Source organism: Mirounga leonina, unplaced genomic scaffold, assembly GCF_011800145.1.
Source record: "Mirounga leonina isolate KUSES-001 unplaced genomic scaffold, KU_Mleo_1.0 Mir_101664, whole genome shotgun sequence".
NCBI lineage: Eukaryota > Metazoa > Chordata > Mammalia > Carnivora > Phocidae > Mirounga > Mirounga leonina.
The window spans coordinates 3732052-3757687 of record NW_023270175.1 but is presented as its reverse complement, the minus strand read 5'-3'; the positions used below and the strand labels follow the sequence as shown (position 1 = coordinate 3757687).

Sequence of the window (25636 nt, the reverse complement as noted above, 5' to 3'; positions counted from 1 at the left end):
TTAATGGACTGAGCCACCCAGGAGCCCCTGGACTTTGCTATCTTAGCAAACTTTTTTTTTTTTAAGATTTATTTATTTATTTGAGGTGGGGAGGGGCAGAGGGAGAAACTCTCAGACTCTCCAGTGAGCGCAGAGCCCAATGCAGGGCTCGATCCCAAGACCCTGAGTTCATGACCAGAGCCGAAACCAAGAGTTGAACACTTAACCGACTGAGCCACCCAGGTGCCCCTATCTTGGCAGACTCTGTATTTTCTTCAGGCAGCTTTTAGCCAAATATTTGCAGCCCACTGAGCTTGACCACGCATTCCCTCTCCCGCTCTGTCCTTCCTTTCCTCCTCTTTTTCCTGTTCATCTTCCTCCCCCTCCATCCATCCTCACTCAACTGCCATCTCCAAAAACTCAATCTTCACCGTCACCCTAAATAAAACCCCTCTCCTCTCTGGCCTCAGTTTCTCTGTCTGTAAAACAAAAGCCTTAAACAAGGCGAGGTTCTGGGGGGCTGATCAAAAATCCTTGAGGTTTTTGTGTTTTTTGTGTTTTTTGTTGTTGTTGTTGTTGTTCTTTGTTTTTGGTTTTGGTTTTGAATCTTTTTTTCTGCCCTAACCGTATGTCCAGGGTCTGAGTGCCTGGTACCAAAGAACAGCTTTTCACTTTGTTCTCCCCTTCATGAATCAGAACTTCTTGTACTTGCTGCTGATCCTGGGTCAGTGGCCTTTTCTCTCGCAAATTCTAGCCCCGTTGAACTCCCTCCCTTTAGCATCATTGGTAGGACACCCACCAGCCAAACTGTCCTCTCTCTGTTCCTTTGGCAAAACTTTGCCAAACTCCAGAAAGGACAGAACAATCTGTAATGGTCTTTGTGGAATGCGAGTGAAAAAGACATATGAGCCATTGTGGGAACGAAAAATATTTGCACTGAGAATCCCATCTGTGTACATGAGAATAAATTGATGCAAATTCTTATTTGTGTGAGATTTTCAAGCAATGCATTGGCATGGACTCTTAGATTTAGAGAGTTATGTTCTCTTTCTCTTCCTCCGGCTTCTGTTCTCTCTTCCCTTCTCCCACCAATGCCTCCCCCGACCCAAGAGAGTAATGATAATTCCCAAAGCTAAATTTGCAACATGTGTGTCTATGGAACATAACTATAATAAATGTTTTATGGGCTGGTGGGGTTAGAGGATCTCATAACTACCTTCCAAGGTCCCCTGCCATTTCTAACACTGAATATAAGGATCTTTCTAATGGCCTGCGAAAGATTTTTTAGTGGGTCACCCCTCCTTTACCCCTAACAGTTGCCCCTAAAACACAATGTTATTTATTTGGCTTTTCGATTTAGGGTCTAGTCTTCATTCATTCCATCTTCCTCTGCCTTCATGCTCCCCAGCTCCTGGGAGAGGGGTGGGTAGCAGAATGGTGCCGAGAGCAATGGTTCCATCATTTGGACTAGAAGACTCTAAGCTTTTATTAGGGACCACAGCATGCATACATTCATTCATTCATTCATTCATTCATTCATTCATTCATTCATGCCATCGGCTGCATTGAGAGTCTCAGTGCTTCTTTTTTTTTTTTTTTTTTTTAAAGATTTTGTTTATTTATTTGAGAGAGGGAACACAAGCAGGGGGAGTGGGAGAGGGAGAAGCAGGCTTCCCGCTGAGCAGGGAGCCTGACGTGGGGCTCAATCCCAGGACCCTGGGACCATGACCTGAGCCGAAGGCAGACGCCCAACGACTGGCTACCCAGACGCCCCTGAGTCTCAGTGCATCTTATCGGGACTATCCTTGGGTCCCATCTCTTCCTCCTATCCAGTTCACCCTATACATAATCAAGGATCAATGCTTAGAAACACAGTTCTGACTCTTTCCCTGCTTTAAAAAAAAATCCTTCAAAGGCTCCCACACCCTTACCTCTGTAGCCTACTGAATAAAGTCCTCACCCCTTATTTTTTTTTTTAATATTTTATTTATTTGACAGAGAGAGACACAGCGAGAGAGGGAACACAAGCAGGGGGAGTGGGAGAGGGAGAAGCAGGCTTCCCGCCGAGCAGGGAGCCCGATGTGGGGCTCGATCCCAGGACCCCGAGATCATGACCTGAGCCGAAGGCAGACGCTTAACGACTGAGCCACCCAGGCGCCCCAAGTCCTCACCCCTTATTAGCCTGTCATTTCAAGTGCTCCATGATCTGGCTGCAACCCGCTTTTGGAATGTTATCCTTCAAATGTTCCCTTTTATGGACTCTATTTTCTCTGCTACACCTTCTCAACTTGGAAATGGCTGCCTGGAATATTCCCCATCAACTCTGCCTGTCCACCCTTCATGGCCCAGGTCACAAACCCTCCCAGCCAGTTCTCTTTCTCTTCCTACTTCGCATAGCAATTTCTACTTCCCCTGTGGTCTCTGTCCCACTCTGCCTTGCCTTGCAGGCTAGTACCTTAACTCTTACACGTAAGATTCTTGGGGGCAGGAAGGACACTTTATTTCCCCCCTTTTTTTTTTGGCTGTTTGCTCCCTCCGAGGTTTGTCTGTGAAGCTTGCCCAGTCTTCTGCAAGGAGAGAGAGAAATCTCAGCGTGCTGTCAAGGCTGTTCTTACTTCATATCCCTCTGTGGCTACCGGTGTGGGTGGACACGTAGTTAATTCAAGATCAGAGAGCTCAGATCATCGCTAGAAGTCATCAAACGGCTTCGATGTGTGTGTCATTCCCTTCCTGCCTTCTCTCTGGTGGCTTTGGGGGACTGAGTTTTTCCTTGTTTTACAGAGACATTCCTACCACCGCTCTCACTACGACCCTCCACCAAGCCGACAGGCTGGAGGTCTGCCCCGCTTTCCTGGGGCCAGAAGCCACCGAGGAGCTCTTATGGATTCCCAGCAAGCATCGGGCACCATCGTGCAGATTGTCATCAACAACAAACACAAGCACGGACAAGGTAAGGGACACGCTCCCTTGGTACCACTTCCGCAGCAGGACTTCCGCTGTCCCCACCCCCGTCTTTGGAGGGCTGGACCTGGAAAGGGCCCTGTGTCCTGTGCATATCAGACCGTCACACGAGCAACACTTACCATCAAGCCTCCAAGCGAGTGTGGACAAGCGACTCCAAGAGACCGTCAGGACTTCCCTAAACGGTCTCCCAAAGAGCTTAGTTTCTACTTCAGGTGTATCTGTCTTTATTGAGGACAAAAGGCAAGAAAGCAGTGAACCTGATGCAGCCCCCAGCGTTTTTCCGCAGTTGCCCTAGGGGGTCGCAGGTCATTGGGGAAAGCTCCTTGGATCGTTAACGGAAAGAGAGGTGGTTTGTTTTCCGGTTGGGCACCCGATATTCACAGGTACTCAGCACCAGACGCTTTTGAAACTCTTAACCCCACACCTTAGAAATAGCAATTCTCATACCTCAGGGCACCCGGATTCTCCCCCGGCCCCTTCCTAAAGATACGTATTCCGGGCCCCACACTCAGAGATTCTAATTCACATGAGGCGATTGTCATTAGAAATGAGTAATCCAGTAAGAAATCCAGAAACCTCCTGGCGGCGCACCAGGAGGACTGATCAGGTTAACAGGGACATGCAGCCCACTCGGCGGACCGGCGGACCAGCTGCTGCAGGCAGGCACCCACACACGTCCGTGGCCCCAGACCTTCCTGCGCAGAGCTCCCCGGCCTCCACCCTCACCCCAGTAGCGGGGGTGGCAGGGGGAGGAGAAATTCAATCAAACAATTGACTGCTTCTTACTTTTTTAGGCATCCTGTCAACCAGCTCTTCAGAGCAAGAGCTCAGCTGGTTCCCTTTTATGAAACCACAAACATGTTTTGTTTCCTTTAAAGGAGAAACAAATCAAAGCCAGGTCCCTGAACGGGTTAAAAGTAATAAATTATTAAACCAAATGATTGAATAACACGGGTGAAAAACAATCCGTTACAAAGAACTCCTACGATAAATCTCAACAAAGCTGGTCAAACCAAAGCTAGTTGATCACATCTGTTACGAGTTAGATGTAAATTTCAGATTACAGATAAAAAGCATTGAATCGCTTTTGAAACTAACAGGTTTAAAAGAAGAACATACAAAATAAAACTGTTAATAAAAAATAGTGATATATTAGAAGAATTAGAAATATTTACTATCGATCTGGGTTTGATTTGAAATGTATTATTTTTAAATTCCAAGGCATTCTGATAAGAATTTATGAAATGCGGAGGTGTAGGAGGTAAAAATGCAGTTTGATTTTCAATCCTAAATTGTCTCCAATAGATTCCATTTGCTCTGAAAGTATTTCAAAGCCTTAAAAAAACCTGTGGGGTAATGGACTTTGAAAATCCTAAATCCCATAATTTCCACAGGCCTCTTCATTTCAGGGCAGAGGCTCATCCCTTGATTTTCTGTCATACAAAGGGCCCAGCTGGTTTACATTTTTTCATTGCTCCCATTGATTTGGATGCAGTGGTTCTTTCCTGACCTATTATAGTTCACTGGAGAATCACTTGCCCCCACCCTCATCTCTCAGTGCCCCACCTGGATGATACAGAATCATCTCGAGAGTCTGTTGGTGGGGAGAAGGCTGCATTTCCCTCTAGAGCATTGACCTCTCACTCCTGCATCTCAGAGTGCAGGCTCTCACCCAGTCTAGGTTGTTCTCTTAGTCCAAATGTTTAGGGGAGAGGGAACCCGGCTATATAACACTGGGGGTCCTATCTGTCCTTCTCCTTAGCTTTCCTGCTAACAGACATGCCCCTCTGAGATGCATCCACTTGGTCCCCTGCTTGAGTCAAAGGGGAGAAGTGATAGGACTCCGCCATTTTGAACTTGACTCCAGCCTAAATTTGCTTGAAGCAGACTATGTACCCACTTGATCACATTGTCTAGAAGGGAAGAGAGAGGCAGGGTGGGGGCAGGAGAGAGAACAACACATCTGGCCTGTCTTGTCACGTGATTCCATCCACAGCCCTGAACCTCACAGTCCACATGTCAAGTCCCTGTTCTATCTCCCTGTCAGTTTGGGAAATTCTCTCATTTAGGTTCTCAGGTTCTTGGAAATCTTTGCATGGATTGACCTGCTAGAGCGCCTAGAACTCTAGCAGTACTTGCAAAGGACAGGAAAAAGCAGCCAACATCATCCATATTTCCAAATGTGACCCAGTGGACTTGATGAGAAAGAAATAGCCCAATGATTCATCCTTCTGAGGCCGTTGTCTTGCGGCCAAATCAGTCAGTTCCTAGAAACGCCCCAAGTGGGGCTCTTTCTCCCAGCCTAGCCCCGCCTCAAGTGATACAACCCACCCTAGAGATATTGTTGATCGGGATGCCGACAGGTCTCCCTGGGTATGATGAGGTGATGGGAATAATGAGAAACACACCCAGTCCCAGTCATGGCTTAAAATCTCCAGAATGTCTCAGCACTTTCAAAAAGGGAGAGAACTTATTCTCTGCCCTCCCCGTTTGCAACCCAGTGGAGTTCTTATCCTGGAGCCTAGCTCCATGTCTTACAGTGGGAGCTGGATATGTTTTGGTTGGTTTACATTAGAGGATGTTCCTGTGGCCCCTTCCCTTCATAGGCCCCTTGGCCTGCAGTTCTTTAGATGCTTGCTCTTTGCAAGGCACCTTAGAAAACATGGAGCCTATGACTTCACTTCTGGCCCAACAAATGTGAGACCACCAAAGACCATCTATAGGACAGGCAGTGATTCACTGCTGTGGAATCTCTACAGCCACTGTGAGGTGGGGGCCAGAGGACATTGCCTGAAGATTAGAGGCACGGAAGGCTCTTTCCTTCATGATCCTTTCCCTCTTGATCTCATATTAGCGCTTTCCTTCCCATGCCAGATGGGAGGCCAGCACCATTAATTCCATACCCATCTGTGTTGGTGGATCAGACTCTCGTAGCATGTGACATTCTCAAAGGATTTGCTTTCAGGATCTGGAAATACTGGCCCTTTGGGAAGAGCAATAGTTTCTGCATCTAGCCTCCCTGGGCAGCCAGTGTCTCTGGGAAATTTTCATGCCAAGGAGCCATACAGCTCTTTTGTGAAACTGCAGGTATTAACACTAAATTCTACTAGCGGTTCCTTATCAGGTACCCAGGGCAGATGGAACTCTGCTTTCATCCATTGATACGTTCCTCCACTTTCAGAGCTATTTCTTGATGGCTCACGATGGCCTGGGCACTTGTGAGCATCCAGAGGTCACTGCTAAAGGCCCTGAGTAGTTGCTAATGGTAGAACAGGAACTGAGCTGGTTTTCTGGTTTTGGGGGGTTGGTTTTTGTTTTTGGTTACATAGGCTGCTCTGTCAACGTACATCCAACAGCCACAAAAAGGACAAAGGATGCTTGATGTCTTAAGGGGTTCAGGGCTTGGGTTCTGAGCACAGGGGCCCATTTCAGCTCCCTAGCCTTTAATTTCCAGTCCTGTGTTCTCTTCCAGTGTGTGTTTCCAATGGAAAGACCTACTCCCATGGCGAGTCCTGGCACCCGAACCTCCGGGCGTTTGGCGTTGTGGAGTGTGTGCTGTGCACTTGTAACATCACCAAGCAAGAGTGTAAGAAAATCCACTGCCCCAGCCGATACCCCTGCAAGTATCCGCAAAAAATAGATGGAAAGTGCTGCAAGGTGTGTCCAGGTAAAAAGGCAAAAGGTGCGTTGGTTGGAAGCCCTGCCTTTGGTTGACTGAGATCCCCACAGAGTCCTTCTCATTGTTCTTTGAGCATCAACAACCTAATCAACCTGTCACAGTATTGTAATGATACCAGTTCTAACAATGAACTTCATTCTCCCCTCTCTTGAAGGGCTGATAAGATGATTCCTTGGAAGAAACTTACTACTCAGAAATAGACTGGGGGTGTGCCCGTGTCTACCACACCTTTGGTCTCACGTAGCCCTAAGTGCCAGACTTCAGCCTGGCTTTTCTAAATTACAGAGAAATCGGATTATGAGGATTATACAGAAGAACAGTAGCACCCATCATTGATGTCACCGTTTAACTCATCAAACACAGTCACATCCATGACCCTTTTGAGACAGGACAGGAGACAGGTGAGGTAGGGTGGAAGGATCATGGGTTCTGGGCCTGAGCGAAGGTTGCTGTGTGACCTTGGAAATGTGACAAATCTTCCCTGGCCTTCATCAACCTCATCTGTACAATGGACAGCTTGGAACAATTAATCTCCAAGCTCCCGTCCAAAGCTACAATTTTATAATGATCTTATTGCTCTATTAAAGATAAAACTGAAGCGTATTGGGTGACTGGCCCTGAGTCACGCAAATCGATAAGAAACCCAAGGTTTGAAATTCAGGTCACTTACAGCCCATTGTGTTTTCTAGGCCAGTAGAAAATATTGAACTGATAAGAAAAAAACAAATTAATTAAATAGTGGCTTTAACGCCTATGATGTAGATAAAAATATAGTCTGTAGTGTTGAGGTTGACAGCATTGGGGACTGGTAATCAAGGAATCTAATCCTGGCTCTGCCACTGGTTTCCTGTGTGACCTAGAAAACGTCACTGCACCTCTCTGAGCTTCAGTTTCCTTCTCTGAAAAACGAGAGGATTAGAGTGGATGCTTTCTTAGGGCCTTTCCAGCTCCAACATTCTAGGAGTGAATGAATGAGTCTGTTCCTTGCGCATGAATTTATCTATCCTTTCTTATGCCTACGTGCAGTTTTGTAAACACATACGAAAAGCCAAAAAATTTTCAAAGTAGGCAGAGAGCTAAATCATGTATTCCTTCAGCTGAGGCAATTCCTCATGATCAGCAGGCAACCACAAACTTAGCCAACATATATTTTTTTGAGCATCCCCACTATGTAATATTCCAGTTTTGATCTCAGCCCTTCAGACCAAATCCCATTTCATTGTATGCTTAGGCCTTTAGTGATGCAGGTGATTCAAATAAGAAGTGAACCCATCAACTGAACCCAGAACAAGGATGGTTAAATAAATGACGGTATAGCCATACCATGCCATATTATACGGCCAGCAAAAATCATCGTAGACCAAGATTTAATGGCATGGAAAGATGTTTGTGACAGATCGGTTAAGTACAAAGAGCACGCTACAAAACAATATGATTCCACTTGTGTTAAAAAAGAAAGTGTTTATAATACACTTAGGCCAAAACAAAAGGCTGGAAGGGCATATGGCAGACTGTTAATGATGGCTATCTTTGGATGATTGAACCATAGGTAGTTCTCATTTTCTTCTTTTGGTTTGTCTGCATTTTTCAAGTTTCTGACAACACGTATTACTTTTGTAATTAGAAGAAGTTATTGTTTAAAGAACTGCCCTCCAGAATCCCAACTGGCAATATGTCAGAGTCTGATGGACCAAACCTGTCTCTCTAGAAGAGCGGCTTTGCCACCCTGCTCGGGGGTGTGGAGATAGATACAGAACTTATGGAGCAACATGGCAGGAGACAGTCTCTGTCCCATTCTGTGTACCTGTCTCTCAGCGAGGCAGACAGGGGTGTCTGCAAATTGACGCCTGATAGTCAGGTCGCCTGCCAAGAGTCACCATCCACAGACACCAGGGCACCTGTTCCAGCTCCTCAGAAACCTCAGTGCATCAGAGAACATGTCCTCACTCATGCATTTGATCCAGAAATACGTATTACGTGCCTACTGTCTGCAAGACACTGTTCTAGGCACTGAGAGGAATGAACAAGCCAGTTAACTAAGGCCACTTGTCAGCATCATCCTTACATCCTAGCGGGAGAAGAAAGACAATGAACACAAACAACAAGGTGATTTTAGGTTGTGATGGGTACTGTGAAGAAAGACCAAGCAGGATCAGGGGACAGTGAAGAAGGGGAGGGTGGGCACTTTCAAAAGAGTGGCCAGGGGAGGCTTCTCTGAAGAAGCGATATTTGAGTAGAGTCCTGAGTGATAGAAGGAGCAAGAAAGGGGAAGATCATGACATCCTCAGCCTCTTAGAAAACAATACACGACAGAGAAAAAGGGACAAAGAATGAAGAGGGAAGAAGATTTGTGTTGAGAAGGGAAGGGAAATAGAACTCACTGATGATCCAGCCAAAAGTTTCATTCTAACAAATGATTGCAGGCTTCCCCAGTCACAAGTGAGGGCCAAAATAAAGGATGGGAGGTTTCTTTCTCTCTCTTGCCCTTGTTCCGGTAGAGGCTGGCCTGGCTTTGTGCACCAGTGGCCACCTACAGGGTTGTGTATGACTTCCACTGCCTGAAGGCTCCCCAACTCCTCTCCCACCCTCACCACACCTCCCCAATATCTGGAATTCCCATAATTACACACTCCTTTTGGTTGACAGCAGAAAACGACCCTGTTGAGACTTAAAAGTTATCTGGGCAGGGATAATACATCACTAGTCATCTCCACCTCCATAAGGAAATGCTTTCTCAATTTCTTAGTTCTGGAGAGCTTGGGATACAAGCATTCTCAAGGGAAGCGGAAATGGCCAGAAATAACTTGAAGCATAGCAGGCTTCCTTGAAAGGAAATGAAACAAGGTGAACCTGGAACGATCAGAAGATCAGAAAGCACCTTGAGGTGGAGGGTGTGGAATGAGGAGGATGTCACCCACCGGGTAGCTTGAAAGGCATACTTTGTTTATTCTTAATATTTTCAGACGCCAACCAGGGTTGAGTCACTGATGGATTTTGTTGTTTGTAGAGCCCTCCTGCTGAGTAAATTAAGCTCTTGGTGTGTGTGGGGGGGTGCTGCTGAGTAAATTAAGCTCTTGGTGGGGGGAGGTGCGAGGCGACTCTTCAGGACACTGGGAGAACTTTTAGCACATCACAGGTATTTACAGTGCCAACATGGAGATCACGTAGCATTTATAGCTGTAGCCAGTATTAAGTTGGTGCAAAAAAATTTTTTTAAGGTTTTACTTATTTGAGAGAGAGAGAGACAGCATGACCAGGGGGAGGAGCAGAGGGAGAGGAACAAGCAGACTCCAAGCTGACTGCAGGGCCCAATGCAGGACCCCATCCCATGATCATGATGTGAGCCAAAATCAGTTGGATGCTTAACCGACTGAGCCACCCAGGCACCCCCAGTGCAAAAAGTTTAACAACTGACTCAGCTCTCATTCTAAAGGTGATAAAGACATAGAGGTCCCTCTATACCCAGAGACCCACTTCTCCCACTTGAAAAATGCTAGCACACATCCCTTAATTACTAACATATCACCAAAAAAGCCTGACCCACCAAGTAATTAAATAAGTACAAAAGACAAAAGGAGAAAGGAAGCTTGATTCCAAGGGGACCTGCAAACTGAGAAGTCCAACCTGGAATCATCAAGAGAAGACTGGTTTTGTCCTTACACTGCCAAAGTGGTGGTGGGGGTGGGAAAGCTAATCAGGTCAGCAAGAGATGTGCAATAGCAATTTGATTCCACCCTGTGGTCCACATGCATCCAATTGGCTAACAATGAGTCCCTAACTGGAGTCACAGATCCAACGCACCCGGCACTCAGTGGTTTCATCAGATAATCTTACAGATGACTTCTTGCACATACTCCAAGTTTTGGGGTGTCCATGGCTTCTCTTTGTTGTTCCTGATTTGAGTGTACACTTTAAAGACACAGCTGAAGAGGGTGCAGATCACAAAGCCAGCAAGGAAACTTAACTCATGGATAACCACATGGGAGAAAAACTCTTTTTTTTTTTGTTTTTTGTGTTTTTTTGTGTGTGTGTTTGTTTTCATTTTTGTTTGTTTTTGGGGGGTTTTTTGGTTGGGGGCTGAGGAAAGAGGAGGGCGGAGCGGAATGGGAAGTATGAGGGGGCTGGTATCTTTATGCCTGGAAGCTGAAATCCAACAGTTTAGATTATACTTTAAATGATCCATAGTTGAGGGATTTGACCAGTTTTTGTGTGTGTGTGTGTGTGTGTCTCCCAACTGTTCATTTGGCATAGCGTACATATGACTAATCTGACATCTAGGTTTTGGCACTGGTGTTGATCCGGTATTATCGTTCCCCTTACAAACAAATCAAAGAGCATTCAGAAATGTCACGCCAAATTGGATAGATCCTTTGGGCAAGTATATGCACATAAGTGAGTGTCATAAATGTTTTCTAAGTATACCTAAGTGATGTCAGGGAAGTTAACCAAGGCGCTCTGTCAGCCCATTTCCTGGGTCTCTATTGGTAACACCGAGCTAAACAGACCATGATCGGGACCCAGCATGGAAAATGGCCACATTCTTCTTCCTCATGAAGGTCCCCTCGTCTGTGGCGGTGGGTGGATCCGGTTTGCTTGATGGGTCAGGGCTCTGCGGAGCTGTGGATTCTTTCGCCATGTGGACTTCAATGAAAGGTCATGTGTCCCTTTGTGATTTGGTGGCTGTTACAGGGCAGCCTAAACTGAGCCAAGGAAATATTGGGTGGGACTTCTATCTTCGTGAGAATGTCCTTGTTGACTGTCCATGTTGGATGAGTGTGAGGTGTTATGAACAGCGAGATGCCTGAATGCCTAGAAGTTTGCTTCTGGTTTTAGAAAGCCGTTACAAACCTCTGCTTGCTTCCTGATTCCAGAAGAACTTCCAGGCCAAAACTTTGACAGCAAGGGCTACTTTTGTGGAGAAGAAACAATGCCCGTGTATGAGTCTGTGTTCATGGAGGATGGGGAGACCACCAGAAAAATAGCCCTGGAGACAGAGAGACCACCTCAGGTAGAGGTCCACGTTTGGACCATCCGGAAGGGTGAGCAAGACAATATTAATCCTTGTTATTTTTTTTTGTAAGGGGTGGGGGAACAGGGAAGGAGGGGGAGACTCACCTTAATGTTGCTTCAACCTATTCCTCTGTTTGGCTCAGTTCTCCTGATTGCTCAGAAACATGACTAACACATCTGTGATTATGACCTTTAACTTCAACCATGACCTGTCCAAAAAGCTAAGCATTGGCCCTTGGGGTTTGTTGTCTTTCTCACACCAACAAAGGCTGGAGGAGTGCTTCTCCACTCTGGCTGCACATCAGAATCTTCTGGGAGAGGTTTTTGTAAATACCAAATGCCTGGGCCCTACCCTCAGAGATGTCGATGGATCGGCCAGGAATGGGGCCTTGGCATAAGTGTTGGTTTTGAAGTCTCTACAGGTGAGTCTAATGTGCAGCTAAGGTCATGACCAACCAGATTATAGCCTACCATTCTTTCCAACACGAAGCTGAACCAACATGAAAATCCATGCATGTGGTGTGAAGTTACGTCTCTCAAATCATGCTATGTACTCTGGGGTAAGATACATTGAAAACCTCATCCCTGCCCTCAAGAAGATTTAGAGTCTCACCAAAGGGACACTCCCAGTCATTATGTCCATCCAATTCGTTTTGTGATTACTCACACTGACTGCCATAGCAAGCTACATTGTGTTCTTTGTGGGTCCATAGCTCTTCAAGCCATCCTGCATCTAGATACAAGGCTAGTGTTGATCTAGTCTGGTCAACTTTTCTAGGAATCCAAGTAAAGAGGTAAGATTTCACTTGGGAAATAATGCACGTCCTTTTTCTCCTGTCGCCTGCCTAAGGCTCAAGAGTGCTCAGACTTTATTCTGCTTTGGTATTGTACAAGGAGCTGGTTTACAACGCAGCTACCTGGGCCCGTCCAAGAGATGTGAAGTCAGTAGGCCTTAGCGAGCACCTCCGTGTGTCCCAAACAGCCAGTGATTCTAATTTGGGTGGCACTTGGACTGTCCTTTGAGAAACAACTGCTCGAGTGTTAGTGGGGCTCCTTCCTCTCCCTTTTCCCGACTTTCTTTGCCTGAAAAAATGAGTTCCTCCCCACCCCTGAAAAAATATGCCAAAACACACATATTTCTCATCCGTGTTTATTTTTGCACTATACCTAGGAATGTTGGTTTTCCGTCTCTAACTCCCTAGCTCCTCTGGAACTGGTCATCTAGGACTAAGCCCTGTTCTGTTGGCTTCCGTAGCAGCGGACCCACTATTTTTTGCTCCACACCTCTCACTCCCTAGAGGCATGTGGAGGTTTTTTGGCTTGCTGGTATAGCATCTCAGTGACCTCTTATTCAGTGCTGGGCAGCCAAGGACTGTGCTTGGTGAGCAGAGAAACACCCAGGCTTCAATTACGTGGCCCTCTCTAGACCTCCTGAGGATTAAGTAGGCTGGTAACTTGTTGCTCCTTAAATGCAAGGTCATTTTCCATTTGGGTGTTATTCCAATAATCACTTTTCAGGCAAAGTGGAGATGGTGGGTACCCGCCCCCCCCATTTTGACTTTCCCCATTTTCTGTAAGGGAAAGCTAAAGATGCTGTGGATATTTCCCAAAGGAAAATACGCTTTTCAGTGAGTTTGGGAACAGGGATGGCTTCTCCTGTCTTCAGTCCCACGGCTGTCTCACTGCCTGGCCAGAAGGGCAGCCCAGTAGTTTGGCAGGGACATAATCTACCTGGACCCGGGGGCAAGAGCAGAAATTTCCAATGCCGCCTTTGGTGGTAGAGATACTCCCACCAGCACCCTTGCTCGATTCCATGTGGCTTTCCCTAGGAGGGGGGTCCCATGGTCAGCAACACTATCTTCCATATCTCTATCCTCTGGAGAACTAAGGGGAGGCCAGTGAGCCAAGGAAACAGATGGAGTCAATTATAACCCTTGAGCCATCCAAGTTCCTGGTTAAGCACATTACACAGCCCAGCTCGATACTCCTAAACCCCTGTAATGAGATGATATGCTCAACCCAAGCAGAAAAAGGGGGGGTGGTTCCAGATAGAGAGGGCCTGACCACCTGCCCCACTTTTTCACTTGGCCCCAGGCATTCTCCAGCACTTCCATATTGAGAAGATCTCCAAAAGGATGTTTGAGGAACTCCATCACTTCAAGCTGGTGACCAGGACAACCCTGAGTAAGTGGTACCTGTATTTTTTTTCCTCCTCTGGAAAACACCTCCAGGCTTCCATGTAGCAGAGCCCCCAATAAAGTGCCTTTGCGTTCTCGGTGAATGTCAGCAGGGCTCAGTGTCAACGTCAGAGGATGTTCTGTCTCTTCTCTGGGGGGCACTTAGCAGCGGAGGGGGTGTCTGAATGTGAGCTGAAAAGCTTGGATCTGAAGACAAATCCAGATGTGGTCTGAGCATAAGCTACCTCGAGTCCAGGTTTCCTGACTCTCTTCAATGAACCCTGCTAACCCCAGAGTCTCCAGAGGGTCAGAGAAAGCTCACAAGATTCCGGGGCTGGTTGGTACATTTGTGGAGACGTCCCATCTGGAAGGATAAGTCCTCTGGTGGTGGGGATGAGAGAGAGAAAGTGAATGCATCCCAATTCGGCAAAGCTCTGTGCGACTCTGTGGAACTGCCCCTGAGTGGTCCTGTTTCTTTCAAAGCATCCAGGCACTCATTCAGGCATACCTGCAGCTCTCCCTCTTTCTATGCAGGGTGGAGCCTAAGGACTAGACACTGCTAGGTATTGGGGGTGGGGAGCACTTCTGAAGAAATAAAAGGCCCAGAATTTCTATCCACAGGGCATGCCAATGGGCAAGACAGAACATGAACATGACTTCTCTAAGAATCAGTCTAGTTCTGAAGAGTTAAATACTTAAGTACTCGGGGGAAATCTGCGAGGAACAATGAGACGAGAGAGAGCCAGGCAGGCTTAGTCAAGGAAGGCTTCAGGGAGGAGGTGTGTTTTGAAAGAGAAGGGTGTGATGGGGCTGCAGGTCAGGAAATCCGTTCAGAGAGAGGGTGCAGCCCAAGAGAAGACTCAGACAAGAGCAAACAAGAAATGTGGGGGTGGAGGGCCCTGGAAGAAGCCAGAGAGAAGTTCACGGAGAAGGCAAGTAGCGTGGGTAGTTGCTGCAGACTCACAAATGGCCTAGCGAGATGGAAATGGTGCTTCGGAAAGATGTCTCTTGGCCCTCAGGCGGATTTATTACATACCTACTTTGATGAAGCCGTGTTCCAAAGAGCCCAGTATGCCATGCTGAGAAGTTGGACTTGCTTTCCAGACCTGAGAACCCCAGGGGAGGGTTTTAACCAAATGCACGATGCATGCAGATCCGTTTTTTATTTTTTTAGAAACTAAGATATATCTTTTAATTCTTTTATAATAGAAGTTAACAGAAATGCAGTACATCTGTTTTTTAGAATGGAGTGCCCACTGTGTGGAGTGAAAAGTGAACTCTCAGTGATAAGTAGCTGGTGGTACTCTGAATCAGGAAGCTCTTATACCATAAAACAACAGCAACAACAGCAACAAAAAACAACTCATACTGTATTAGATTGGTCAGACAGGGAAGGAGAGGTCACCATGAGGGACACCTCTGAGGTTAAATCATCAGGATCGCTACAAAGAGAGAAGTGAGTTTGGAATGACTCCAACAGTAACAACTTTATAGACTTGGTGAATAGTGTTAATTTGCTAACGGGAAACTCTGGAGAATAAGCAGGTACTGAGGGGAAAAGCCCGTTTCACTTGGAACATGTTTAGATGAAGATACTTAAAGGTCATCCGAGAAGAGTTTATCCTATGGGCAGCGGGAAATAGGGTTGATGAGGTCACTTGTTTATTCTGTAGGAGACTGACGGACGATAAACTGAACGTGAGGGAGGAGAGAATTCAAACAAGGGGTTGGGAGTCCTTACATGTGAGTAAGGAACAAAGGGGGCAGAGTCTAGGATCTGGTACTAATGATGTGACTTTTGAAATTACCAATTAATTTCAAAGAACACATTTTTGTTTCTGCCGTGAGCAAGGCACTGCGCTGGGCACTGGGGGGCTTGAAAGATGGTTGAAACGAACTCTCTGTTCATAACAGGATTTGGGGTGTATAATGGAAGAAGACAGTGTGTGCCTCCAGCTGTGTGCAGCCGAAGGAAGTGGGGACTAAGATGACCCTGCAGGGACACCTGGGGGCAAAGAAAAACAAGCCTGACCCTTTCTATCATGAGGCCATCAGATCCTGGCACACAGCAGGGCTTTGGTAGAAGCTGGTTCCTTGCCCGACCCTTCTCTCCTTTCCCATTGAGTTGGAGAGAACAGAGAAAGGTGAATGATCCAAGGGAGACAGGAAGTGGAGACATCGAGTCTGTAAGGAAAGAGGGTCATGATCTTCTTTGGCCAGGGAAAGAAAAGAGGTTGAAAATAGGTTCTGGATGAAGAGGAGCTCACTGACTTTGGACTAGGAGTTCCCCAGGGTGTAACAGCACGAGAGCAGGAATCGAAAGACCAAAGAGGATATCCGGGGTGGGCAGTTTGTTACAAAGATTATTTGCCATGGCAAGGTGATAGCAGGAGAAGGAAGATCTTGCCACTTGAGGATCAGGAAACTCCGAGAAGGTATGGGTCCAGAAGAAGGATGATCTAGAGTGGTTACCAGTCAGTGCTCAGCACAAGGCGTGAACTCAAAAATGTTTGCTCAACTAGCATGATGGAATGGGGAAGAGGCAAGTTGGTAAGGACAGGCTGGAAGTATGGGCACGTCCCTGGAGGGAGAGGAAAAAACAGGGAATGGGAGGGATAGCACAGGAGGGGATTGAGGGATGCTAAAGGGGGTGTAAAGACAGCATGTGAGCATAGGAGAAAACAGAGGTGGGCAGTTGTTAGCAAAGGGTGGCATGGATAGAGAAAAGAGCAGTAAATAATCAAGTCCCCTAAACTGGTATCTGGCCCCCCAAAAAGTAAGCAAAGCCTCAGTAACACACAGGTACTGCTTTATTTGGCCTGGTCCCAAGTGAGCCACCTAAACAGCTCACAACCTGATAGTGGGGCATTTCACAAATCGTGCATATACTGCAAAAATTCCAAGAAAAATACTTAGGTTTGACTCTTGAGGCCGTTACGTATTATTCTTGGGATTCTTACAAATCCTGCATATTGAAATGAATACCCTGTGGCCCGTTTTCCATATCTGTCCCCAGAAATGTGTTTTGCAGGGCTGTTCTGAAACCACCTGACGTTTGTATTCCGACCACCCCACCCCCCCGGTGAGCGAGCGGGTAAGGATCGGGTAGATTGGTTACACTCCTAATTGGCTCTGCCCTCCTCTTATATGTCTGGGCTACTCTGTGTTTGCTTTGTAGGCCAGTGGAAGATATTCACCGAAGGAGAAGCTCAGATCAGCCAGATGTGTTCAAGTCGTGTGTGCAGAACAGAGCTTGAAGATTTGGTCAAGGTTTTGTACCTGGAGAGGTCTGAAAAGGGCCACTGTTAGACGAGACAGACAGTATTGGAGAGGGTAAAGCAAGAAAACTCAAGCTGCAGCTGGACTGCGGGCTGATTTTGCTTAAGTCAACAGTGCCCTAAAACGCCAAACTCAAATGCAGTTCATTATTCACGCCATGCACAGCATAACTTGCTCCTTTATGTGGAGTGGTGTGTCAGTCCTTAAACACCTCCTGCAAAGAGACTAGAAGAGTCTTGAGTTATTTGTGGGAGGAGGAGGGCTAGAACCCCACAACACTGCTCTAGTTTCTGGGAGAATCACATTTCTTCACAGGTTAAAGAGTAAACCAAACCCTAGGGTTTCTATCTAGAAAGTTACTCCAATGAAAGAAAACCGATGAGTATTTGCTTAGTAGGAGTTGTGTAGCACAGAGAAAATATGTGTATGAAATTATACTCTTTGAATTTTAGGATGTCTTGTGTTTTTAAGAAAATATTAACTGCCCATCCTCATCCACACAGACACACATGCCTGTATGCAAGCATGCATGTGTGCACGCGTGTGCACGCACACGCACACGCACACACACACACTAAACTGCCGCCTTCCTTCTGAGGCAAAGCCAGCATAGACTCTCCCCTCCTTTCCCTCGCCTGGCTCCCAAGTAGCTCTGAAGTTGTGGGTACTTCTCTTCTCTCCCTGAGCCTGTGGGGGGCCCCGTAAAGACGTTAGAACGGAGTAAAATCTTCAGAAACTGAATCCACAGAAGACAAAATAATTGTTGAAGAAAATGGTGGATGGAAGTCAACAAGGAAACCTTGTGTTTTCAAGTCAATAAGAATCCCCAACAAATAGCTCAATACTCGCTAATTTTCTTGATAGCCAGGGTTCTGTAGTCCAAAAATTTAGGTTAAATGATTACATTCTAGAAGCTTCTTAAAAGGGCGGTTTTCCTTCTTCTCCAATTACAGGAGTTCATTTTGACTTTGCAAAGGGGCTCAGTCCCCACAAGCTTCTGAAGGTTGGCTGTTCAGTTAGGAGAATTGTTGCTCATGTGGGGAAGTGGATATTCTGACAAGGATCTTTGTTCTAAACTTTCCTACCATTCTCATCTCATCCACCAAGCAGGGATTTGAGTCATGAATCCTAGAGAAGGCTGCTCAGAAACTGTCTATTCACAGCTCGATACCAGAGCAGAACTTACCGTTCTGAGGCCTGGCTTTAGACATCATCTTTGTGGCAAAACTATAAATTCTCCACAAGGATCTCAAGCCTGCCTTCTAGATTCATCCCTTCTGAGGGGCTTGAATGAACTCTGATGAGTACTCAGAAGTATCAGGGACGCAGACATCCTGTATTTCCCACTCCATGACCATAGGAGAGAGGAATGTTATTTTCCTTACAGTCGATGACACCAATAGGGAAAAATGTAAAAATCTTTATGGCAACCTGGCATAATGGAGGCTGTCCTCCTAAAAGAGATACAGGGGCGCCTCGTGGCCAGGCCTTCACCAGACAAGCCTCCTACCAACCCTTCATACATACTCTCCACAGGAAAGGGAGGGAGGACATCCAGGGCTGAGGGGCCAGAAAACATTACTGGGGACGAGGCTGCTAAGTAGCTTCGGCCTCCCTCCCAGAGGTGGCAGCATTTCCATAGTGTGGAAACAAGTAACTGGATCCTCAAGCCAAGTGGTGATTTCCCCTTCTGGATGACTCACCCCAAGCCTTCCCACCCAGGTGTTCTCTGAAAGCTCAACCATAAGGGAACACCCAGAGAGCTTCCCTAGATAGACGTCTGCCCCCAGGTGCGGGGACACATCTTTCCCATGTGCTGTGTGAAGCAGGGGCTGGGGAGCTGTGCTAGGCCAACGTAGAAACCTTGCGGTGTTCTGGGTGGTATAAGCAGTAGGGCATGGGGAGAAGAGGCAGAGTCCCCTGTAGTTAGGAGAGGAATGGATGTGGTTCTTCTTGTGTATTTATTTGTATCATAAACACCTGGAACAACAAAGACCATAAGCACCATTTAGCAGTTATAGCCATGTTCTAGTTAACTCGTGTAAACAAGTAAGAGTAAACGTAAAGTAACAGTATTAGCCTTTTGTTCTTCTTACAGGACACGTACCTGAATAGGGTACTTATTTATGTAGTCACTGTATTTCTGGATTTTTAAATTAATAAAAAAGTTAATTTTGAAAAATCATCTGCAGGAATGCTGCGGGAGTGATTGAGTCCCTGGTCGGTGCTGACCTCGGACCAAGTAGCGGGCGATGGGTGGGCTTGGCTGTTTCACACTCAGCTTGATGCCCCCTCGCTCCCACTGTGGCAACTTCGCTAAGAGTGGGGACTTTGCTGTCAGCCTGCCTGTGTTTCTAATCCCGGCTCTGCACTTCCCAGCTGTGTCAGTCTCCCCATCTCCCCATCTCCCCATCTCCCCATCTGTGAAACGGGGATAAATATGGTGCTATTGCCTTTTGCCTGCAATCCCACGGTGAGGCTTAATCTAGCCAGTGCACGTCAAGGGATTAGCAGACGTTCATTTATGACCATGGATGTTCTCGAAGGGCGTGGCCAAGACACTGAAGAGGTTGGGGACAGAAGGCCATTGACTTGGGTTTCAGGAGGGCCTCAATTTCAGTCTGCTGCACAGGGAACAAGGTGAGAGTTTTGTCATATATGTTAATCCAAACCAGGTTGCCTCAAACCCCTAAGAGCAATTAGATGTGTGCTTGTGCCGAAGCCAAGAGAGCCTGAGTGTCAGATGATATAAGGACACAAAAGTGTGCACTGGGCTGAGCAACACAGAAGTCATTGGTGGTGACGTGTTGGGGGAGTGATGGGAGCAGAAGCTGGAAGTGAGTGGGGAGGTAAGGAATTGGAGACAAAAATTAGAGCCACTCCTTGGAGAAGCTTCATTACAGAAAGTGGAGAGATTACATGAAGGAAGTAGCTGGGAAAGATACGGGGTCAAAGGAAAGTTTGGGGGGTTTTTGGGGTTTTTAAAGATTTATGTATTTATTTCAGAGAGAGAGACAGAGAGTGTGCAAGCAGGGGGAGGGGCAGAGGGAGAAGGTATTTAGACTCCCCGCTGAGCATGGAGCCCAGTGCGGGGCTCGATCCCACAACACTGAGATCAGGACCTGAGCCGAAACCAAAGGTCAGACGCTTAACCGACTGAGCCACCCAGGCGCCCTGGCAAAGTTTTTATTTCAAATATGGTAGATACTTGGCCATGTCTGAGTACTGAAGGGAGAGACCCTATGGAAAGGAAAAGATTGAAGGTAATGGGGAAAGAAGTGTTACCTTGGTGTGGGAGGTGCACGAGAAGCCATTTCCCCATGCTGAGCCTCGAAACCCACAATCCTTGACCTACAACCTGGCCCGAATTTTGGCCTCTGGTGGCCCACCCCTTACTGTGCATTCCGCTGTACCTAGTTCCCCTCATCTCTGTTAGCTTGCCCCCACCCCGCCCTTACAAAACCCAGCAAACTTTCCTCTGCAACGGTGGGCTCTAAATCCCCACATTACTCCACCTCCAGTGGGGGGACCACATAAAACTTAAACCAGACACTCTGGCTCCCTCTGGCACTCTTCCTTTGCCCTGATCACCCGCATCCTGGCAATATGGTCTCCTAGGAGTGGCCCATGTTTATTGGTGTTTGCCCTTCTCTCCTCCTACAGGATTTTTCCTCTCTGTAGTCTCCACACCCGGGTGATTCCGAGGAAGTCCCAGAGGTCATTTCATGTGGGCCACCCACTGCTTCCATCACCACACGTCTTCTGACACTCCCCACCACTACTCGCTGGGATATGGCTGGTGGGGCTCCTTCTGCAGGCCTAGAGGTGCCAGCATGGTGGTGGTGGTGCTCCGGAATCCCCAGTGGCACCTTATCCTGTGCACAAGTGGAGAGAAGGCTCCCCTCCCTCCCTACCTGTGATGTTATATGTTGCCACCTTCCGTGAAACCAGTTTAACACATAGGCAGGGGTCTTCTTGTGCCTCAGAGTCTCTTGGACTTTTGCACCGAAATGAATCCTTCAAGTTCCATTTCCAGTCCTTTCGTTGCCAGGACGCAGAGGCTGGGCTGAGTATAAGCCTCTAAGACAGACATGAGACTGTCCTCCTAATCCCTCTTCCTTATGGTTCCTGTATACGGCCTCTGTTCCCCACTGAATCCCTCATGCAGACTGACTTAAGGGGGCCCACCCCACCGGTCAGCCAAACAAGCTCAGATACCTCTGAAACCTCTCCATGGGAGACAGGAGTCCTTAAATGCAGAGCTCCAGTGACAGCACACAGTCTCCCAAATAGTTCATACACACTTACAACATTGGGCCTTTGTATATACTCTTCCCACCACTAGAATGTTCTTCCCTCTCCTTTGCCCGGCAGACTCCTACTCATCCTTCAAGACCCAGTCAAAATGTCACCTCCTCTGCGGATCCTTGCCTGCTCCCTTCCTAGTTTGCTACCGTTTGTCCTTTCTCCCTATGTACTGTATCCTCCCGCCATGCCAACTCCATTCTTCTGGAACTTAGTACCTAGTACGAAGTCCTTAGTACTAAGAAGTACTAACAAGAACTCGTACTTAGAAGTCCTTAGTACTTCTGTTCCTTTGCACCTAGCTCCCTCTGCCTGGAATATTCATCCCCTGATGTGTCCACTTATTGAACACCTACTCATCTTTTAAAACTCACATTGCTCATCTCAGACCTGGGCCACCTCTTTCAGGCAGTTAGTTGTGCCCTCCCCCATGCTCTTACGAAATAACAACCAAAGCACTTAGCTCATGCCAGTCTCTGGAGTACGATCTGTTGACATGCGTGTTTTCTTAGTTAATCCTCAACCACCGCCCTGTGCGGTAGGTCCTATTATTGGCCCTATTTTAGAGATGAGGACATTAAGAGCACTCACATTTTCCATGCCATTACAGTGGACCCTTTAATAACTTGGGGATTACAGGTGCCAGCCCCCCGCCACAGTCAAAAATTTGCATATAACTATCGACTCCCCCAAAACTTAACTACTAAGAGCCTCCTGTTGACCAGAAGCCTTACCGATAACATCAAGAGTTGATTAACACATAGTTTGGATGTTATATGTAAGATATACTGGATTCTTACAGGAAAGTAAGCTAGAGAAAAGGAAATGGTATTAAGAAAAGCATAAGGAAGAGAAAATACATTTACAGTACTGTACGATGCAAAATTTGCGTGTTGAACTGAACCTGCACAGTTCAAACCCATGTTGTTCAAGAGTCAACTGCATGCATAAAAATGACATATTTGCTCAGCCCCAGTCTCCCTGATTAGACTGGAGAACTCTGAGAGGGCAGAGACCCGGTGGCCAGCACTTTTAGGCATTCAATAAATATTTGCCAAGTGCATGGTCAGTCTAGTGAGATTCTTTCTCCAGTTGAGAAAGAAAGCAGTCCCGAGATTACTTGAATATCCAGTCCTTCAGAACATCTTCTCTGTCACCCCATCTAAGAAAACCGAATAAAATCTTGGTTAACAAATACAAATGAAAAAGTGCTTGTTTGCCACGCAAAATGATTTGCCATAAGGCTTCTTTTAAAAATAGCTCACAGATAACAGATTTACACATAGATTTTTTTCTTTTTCTTTTTCTTTTTTAGTGCTTAGAGCAAGATGTAGACATTTGTGGCATAGACCTCACAGCTGTGAAGGATTCTTGCTAAGGCTTCAATGACAAGTAGTATCTATATTTCTACATAGACTCTCTATATTGCAATATAATATTTGGAATAGCCGTAGTGCATGTTACAATACTTATATCTCTATCCATGTCTGTGTGTGTGTGTGAATAATTAGATTCCAACATGGTGTGTATGGAGCTTTCGCAAAATGGACCATACAAGAAACCCGAGGCCTGGTTTCAAGTTACCATACACAAGAGTTCTGCGCTGCCTCCCAAGTTTAAGCAGTCCCCAATCTGGGAGTGAAGTGTTGGCCCACAAGTTAGAATCCAGCATTTTCTTTTCTTTTTAAGATTTTATTTATTTATTTGAGACAGAGAGAATGAGAGAGAGAGAGCACATGAGAGGGGGGAGGGTCAGAGGGAGAAGCAGGCTCCCTGCCCAGCAGGGAGCCCGATGCGGGACTCGATCCCGGGACTCCAGGATCATGACCTGAGCCGAAGGCAGTTGCTTAACCAACTGAGCCACCCAGGCGCCCATAGAATCCAGCATTTTCTTATAGAAACATCATTTTATTTGACGCTTGGATTCCCGGGCCAGTCCACACAAGCCTCTTGAACCCTGAACATAACCAAGTTATATATATAGTACTAATTAGTACCTGCTTAAGCTCAGTCCTGGGGGCAAGGGTGGGTGGTGAGGAGTGAGCAGGGAGTTTCACCTTTCTGGATGGGGCGGCGGAGAGGTGGGTGAGGAGCCGGCTGGAGGCAAAATGTCAAAGACAGAGTTTGTCCTGACAGCCTGTTTCATCACGCACTCTCTCTCCAGTCCGGCGCTGTCATCCCGCCCTTCGCATCCGGCTATCCCAGACCCAGGCCTGCCTGGCCCCACGGAGGGGACCGCAGGCTCCACCATGAAGGACCTCCTTCGGACAACAATCAGAACCTGAATCCCTACGGGGTGGTTGTCTGGGCATTAGAGAGGAAGCACATTGAGTCAAGTGAGTGAGAGATCCTTAACCCTCAGATACCTTTTCACTTTTAAAGACTTTATTAGTCTTCATTACCCTCAAAATGAATTCCCCAATTACAAAATTACAGGCAGAAGGCTGGAGTGAGTGAAAACCTTCTGACAATGGAGACAGTAGGAGGAAGGGGTGTGTGTGTGTGTGTGTGTGTGTGTGTGTGTTGGGGGTGAGGCGTGAGGTTTGCTCTCTGGTGGAGGGATGGGGGCAAGTAGAGAGCATCAAGTAAGCAAGCCATACTCTCGTTTCTGCCTGAGTCTCTGCAGTCCCCACCGCCACCTCTTGGAAACAGCACTATGCCATTCCTCCTGCTTTCCAGCTTTCTCCTTTCACTTCTTTATTATTATTATTATTAGTTTCAGGGGTAAGAATCAGTGACTCATCAGTTGCATATCACACCCAGAGCTCATTCCATCAAGTGCCCTCCTTCATGCCCGTCTCCCAGTTACCCGCTCTCCCCACCTGCCCCCTCCAGCGACCCTCAGTTTGTTTCCTAGAGTTAAGAGTCTCTTATGGTTTCCCTCCCTCTCTGTTTTCACCTCCTTTTACTTCTGAACCTGCTACATGTCTAAAATGCCCAGGTTTGCGTTTGTTTATGGTGGAAAGTAGCAGCTTCCGTTGGGGGGCGGTGCTCTTTTAAAAGCATTGTTGACCTGCAGGCTGTGCATTAGCCCTCACAGGGCTGTGGCCATGTACTAGCCCGAAGAGGGGGCACTTAGAAGTGAATTCTGAAATTCAGCAATGTATCCGAGGAGAGAGATTGCTTCATCAGGAGGGAGTCTGGGTAAAAGAAAACACTGCAGAAGGGCTCAAGTCAGTTTTCACTCTTGCAGTCAAGATGTTCACCTCTGTTCAAAGAATCACCACAGTTAATAATAGAATCACATAGGAAGTTTGGAGTCAAACGTAGCGAGGACTTAGCGAGGAGTCCTCTCCTGTCAGGGAACCAAGAGAAGACAGGGAATTAACATATGCAAACAATTCACATTTCTTTCCCTTTCTCCCGGTTTCCTACATCTCTTTAAAAAAAAAAAAAAAAAAAAGATGTATTTATTTATTTTAGAGAGAGGGGGTGGGCAGAGGAAGAGAATCTTTCAGGCAGACTTCCCACTAAGCATGGAGCCCGACACGGGGCTTGATCTCACAACCCATGAGATCATGACCTGAGCCGAAATCAAGAGTCGGACGCTTAACCGACTGAGCCACCCAGGTGCCCCTCTACATCTTTTAATCTCTGATTCCCTATCTGTAAAATGGGATAAGAAGAGTCCCTGCTTCAAAGGGTTGCTGTGGGACTTAAATGAGATAATGTACTGTGTTCGTGATAGTGACAGGCACATAGTAAGTGCACAGTAAATTCCATTTTTAAAAAATTCAGTGAGCCATTTATCCTTGAACTCCAGTCATTCAAAGAAAAGGGAAAGCAGCCAAAGCTTGGCTTATTTCAGGCAGAAAGTAGAACCTGAGCCTGGTTTTGAAGGAAGGGCCAACCTGGGATAACTAAAAAGAAGAAGACTTCTGGGGGTTCTGGTATAGAAAAGGAGAGGGGGTGTCCCCGCAGGACTTCCGCCAGGCTTTAGTAAGAGCAAGAATCTGATTTTAGTGCCAAGGAGAGGAGGAAGAAATCTACCCCCTGGAATATGGGAGTTGAGGCCACTGCTGTTCGTTTTAAAATGTCACCACATGACTACAAGGTAGGAAAGCCTGACTGACCCCTTTTTTGTGTTGTTCTGAAAAAATGACCTGGGGTGGTGGTTGACCATAATTCCAATAAAAGCCCACGGTGTGACATGTGACATGGCTCTTTCCAATGTTCATTTACCCACAGGCTGTAGTCATAGAAACACTTCTGTGTCTTCACTCAGGTCTGGCACACCCAGAGA

The 25636-nt window shown here is 46.8% G+C and overlaps 1 protein-coding gene across 10 annotated transcripts in view; it reads left to right on the top strand.

Annotated features, from left to right (window-relative positions):
- CHRDL1 (chordin like 1) overlaps window positions 1–19271 on the top strand; it is a 113002-nt gene extending 93731 nt beyond the window's left edge. For 5 of the 10 annotated variants that reach the window (XM_035007220.1, XM_035007235.1, XM_035007226.1 and 2 more), the window contains 5 exons: window positions 2761–2929; window positions 6416–6625; window positions 11494–11661; window positions 13727–13816; window positions 16988–19271. In XM_035007220.1, coding sequence (XP_034863111.1) covers window positions 2761–2929; window positions 6416–6625; window positions 11494–11661; window positions 13727–13816; window positions 16988–17118 — 768 coding nt within the window. In that variant the 3' untranslated portion in view covers window positions 17119–19271. The remainder of the gene's footprint in view (window positions 1–2760; window positions 2930–6415; window positions 6626–11493; window positions 11662–13726; window positions 13817–16987) is intronic. The other 5 variants (XM_035007246.1, XM_035007255.1, XM_035007265.1 and 2 more) reach the window with 3 other exon arrangements.
- The last annotated feature ends 6365 nt before the right edge of the window (window positions 19272–25636 follow it).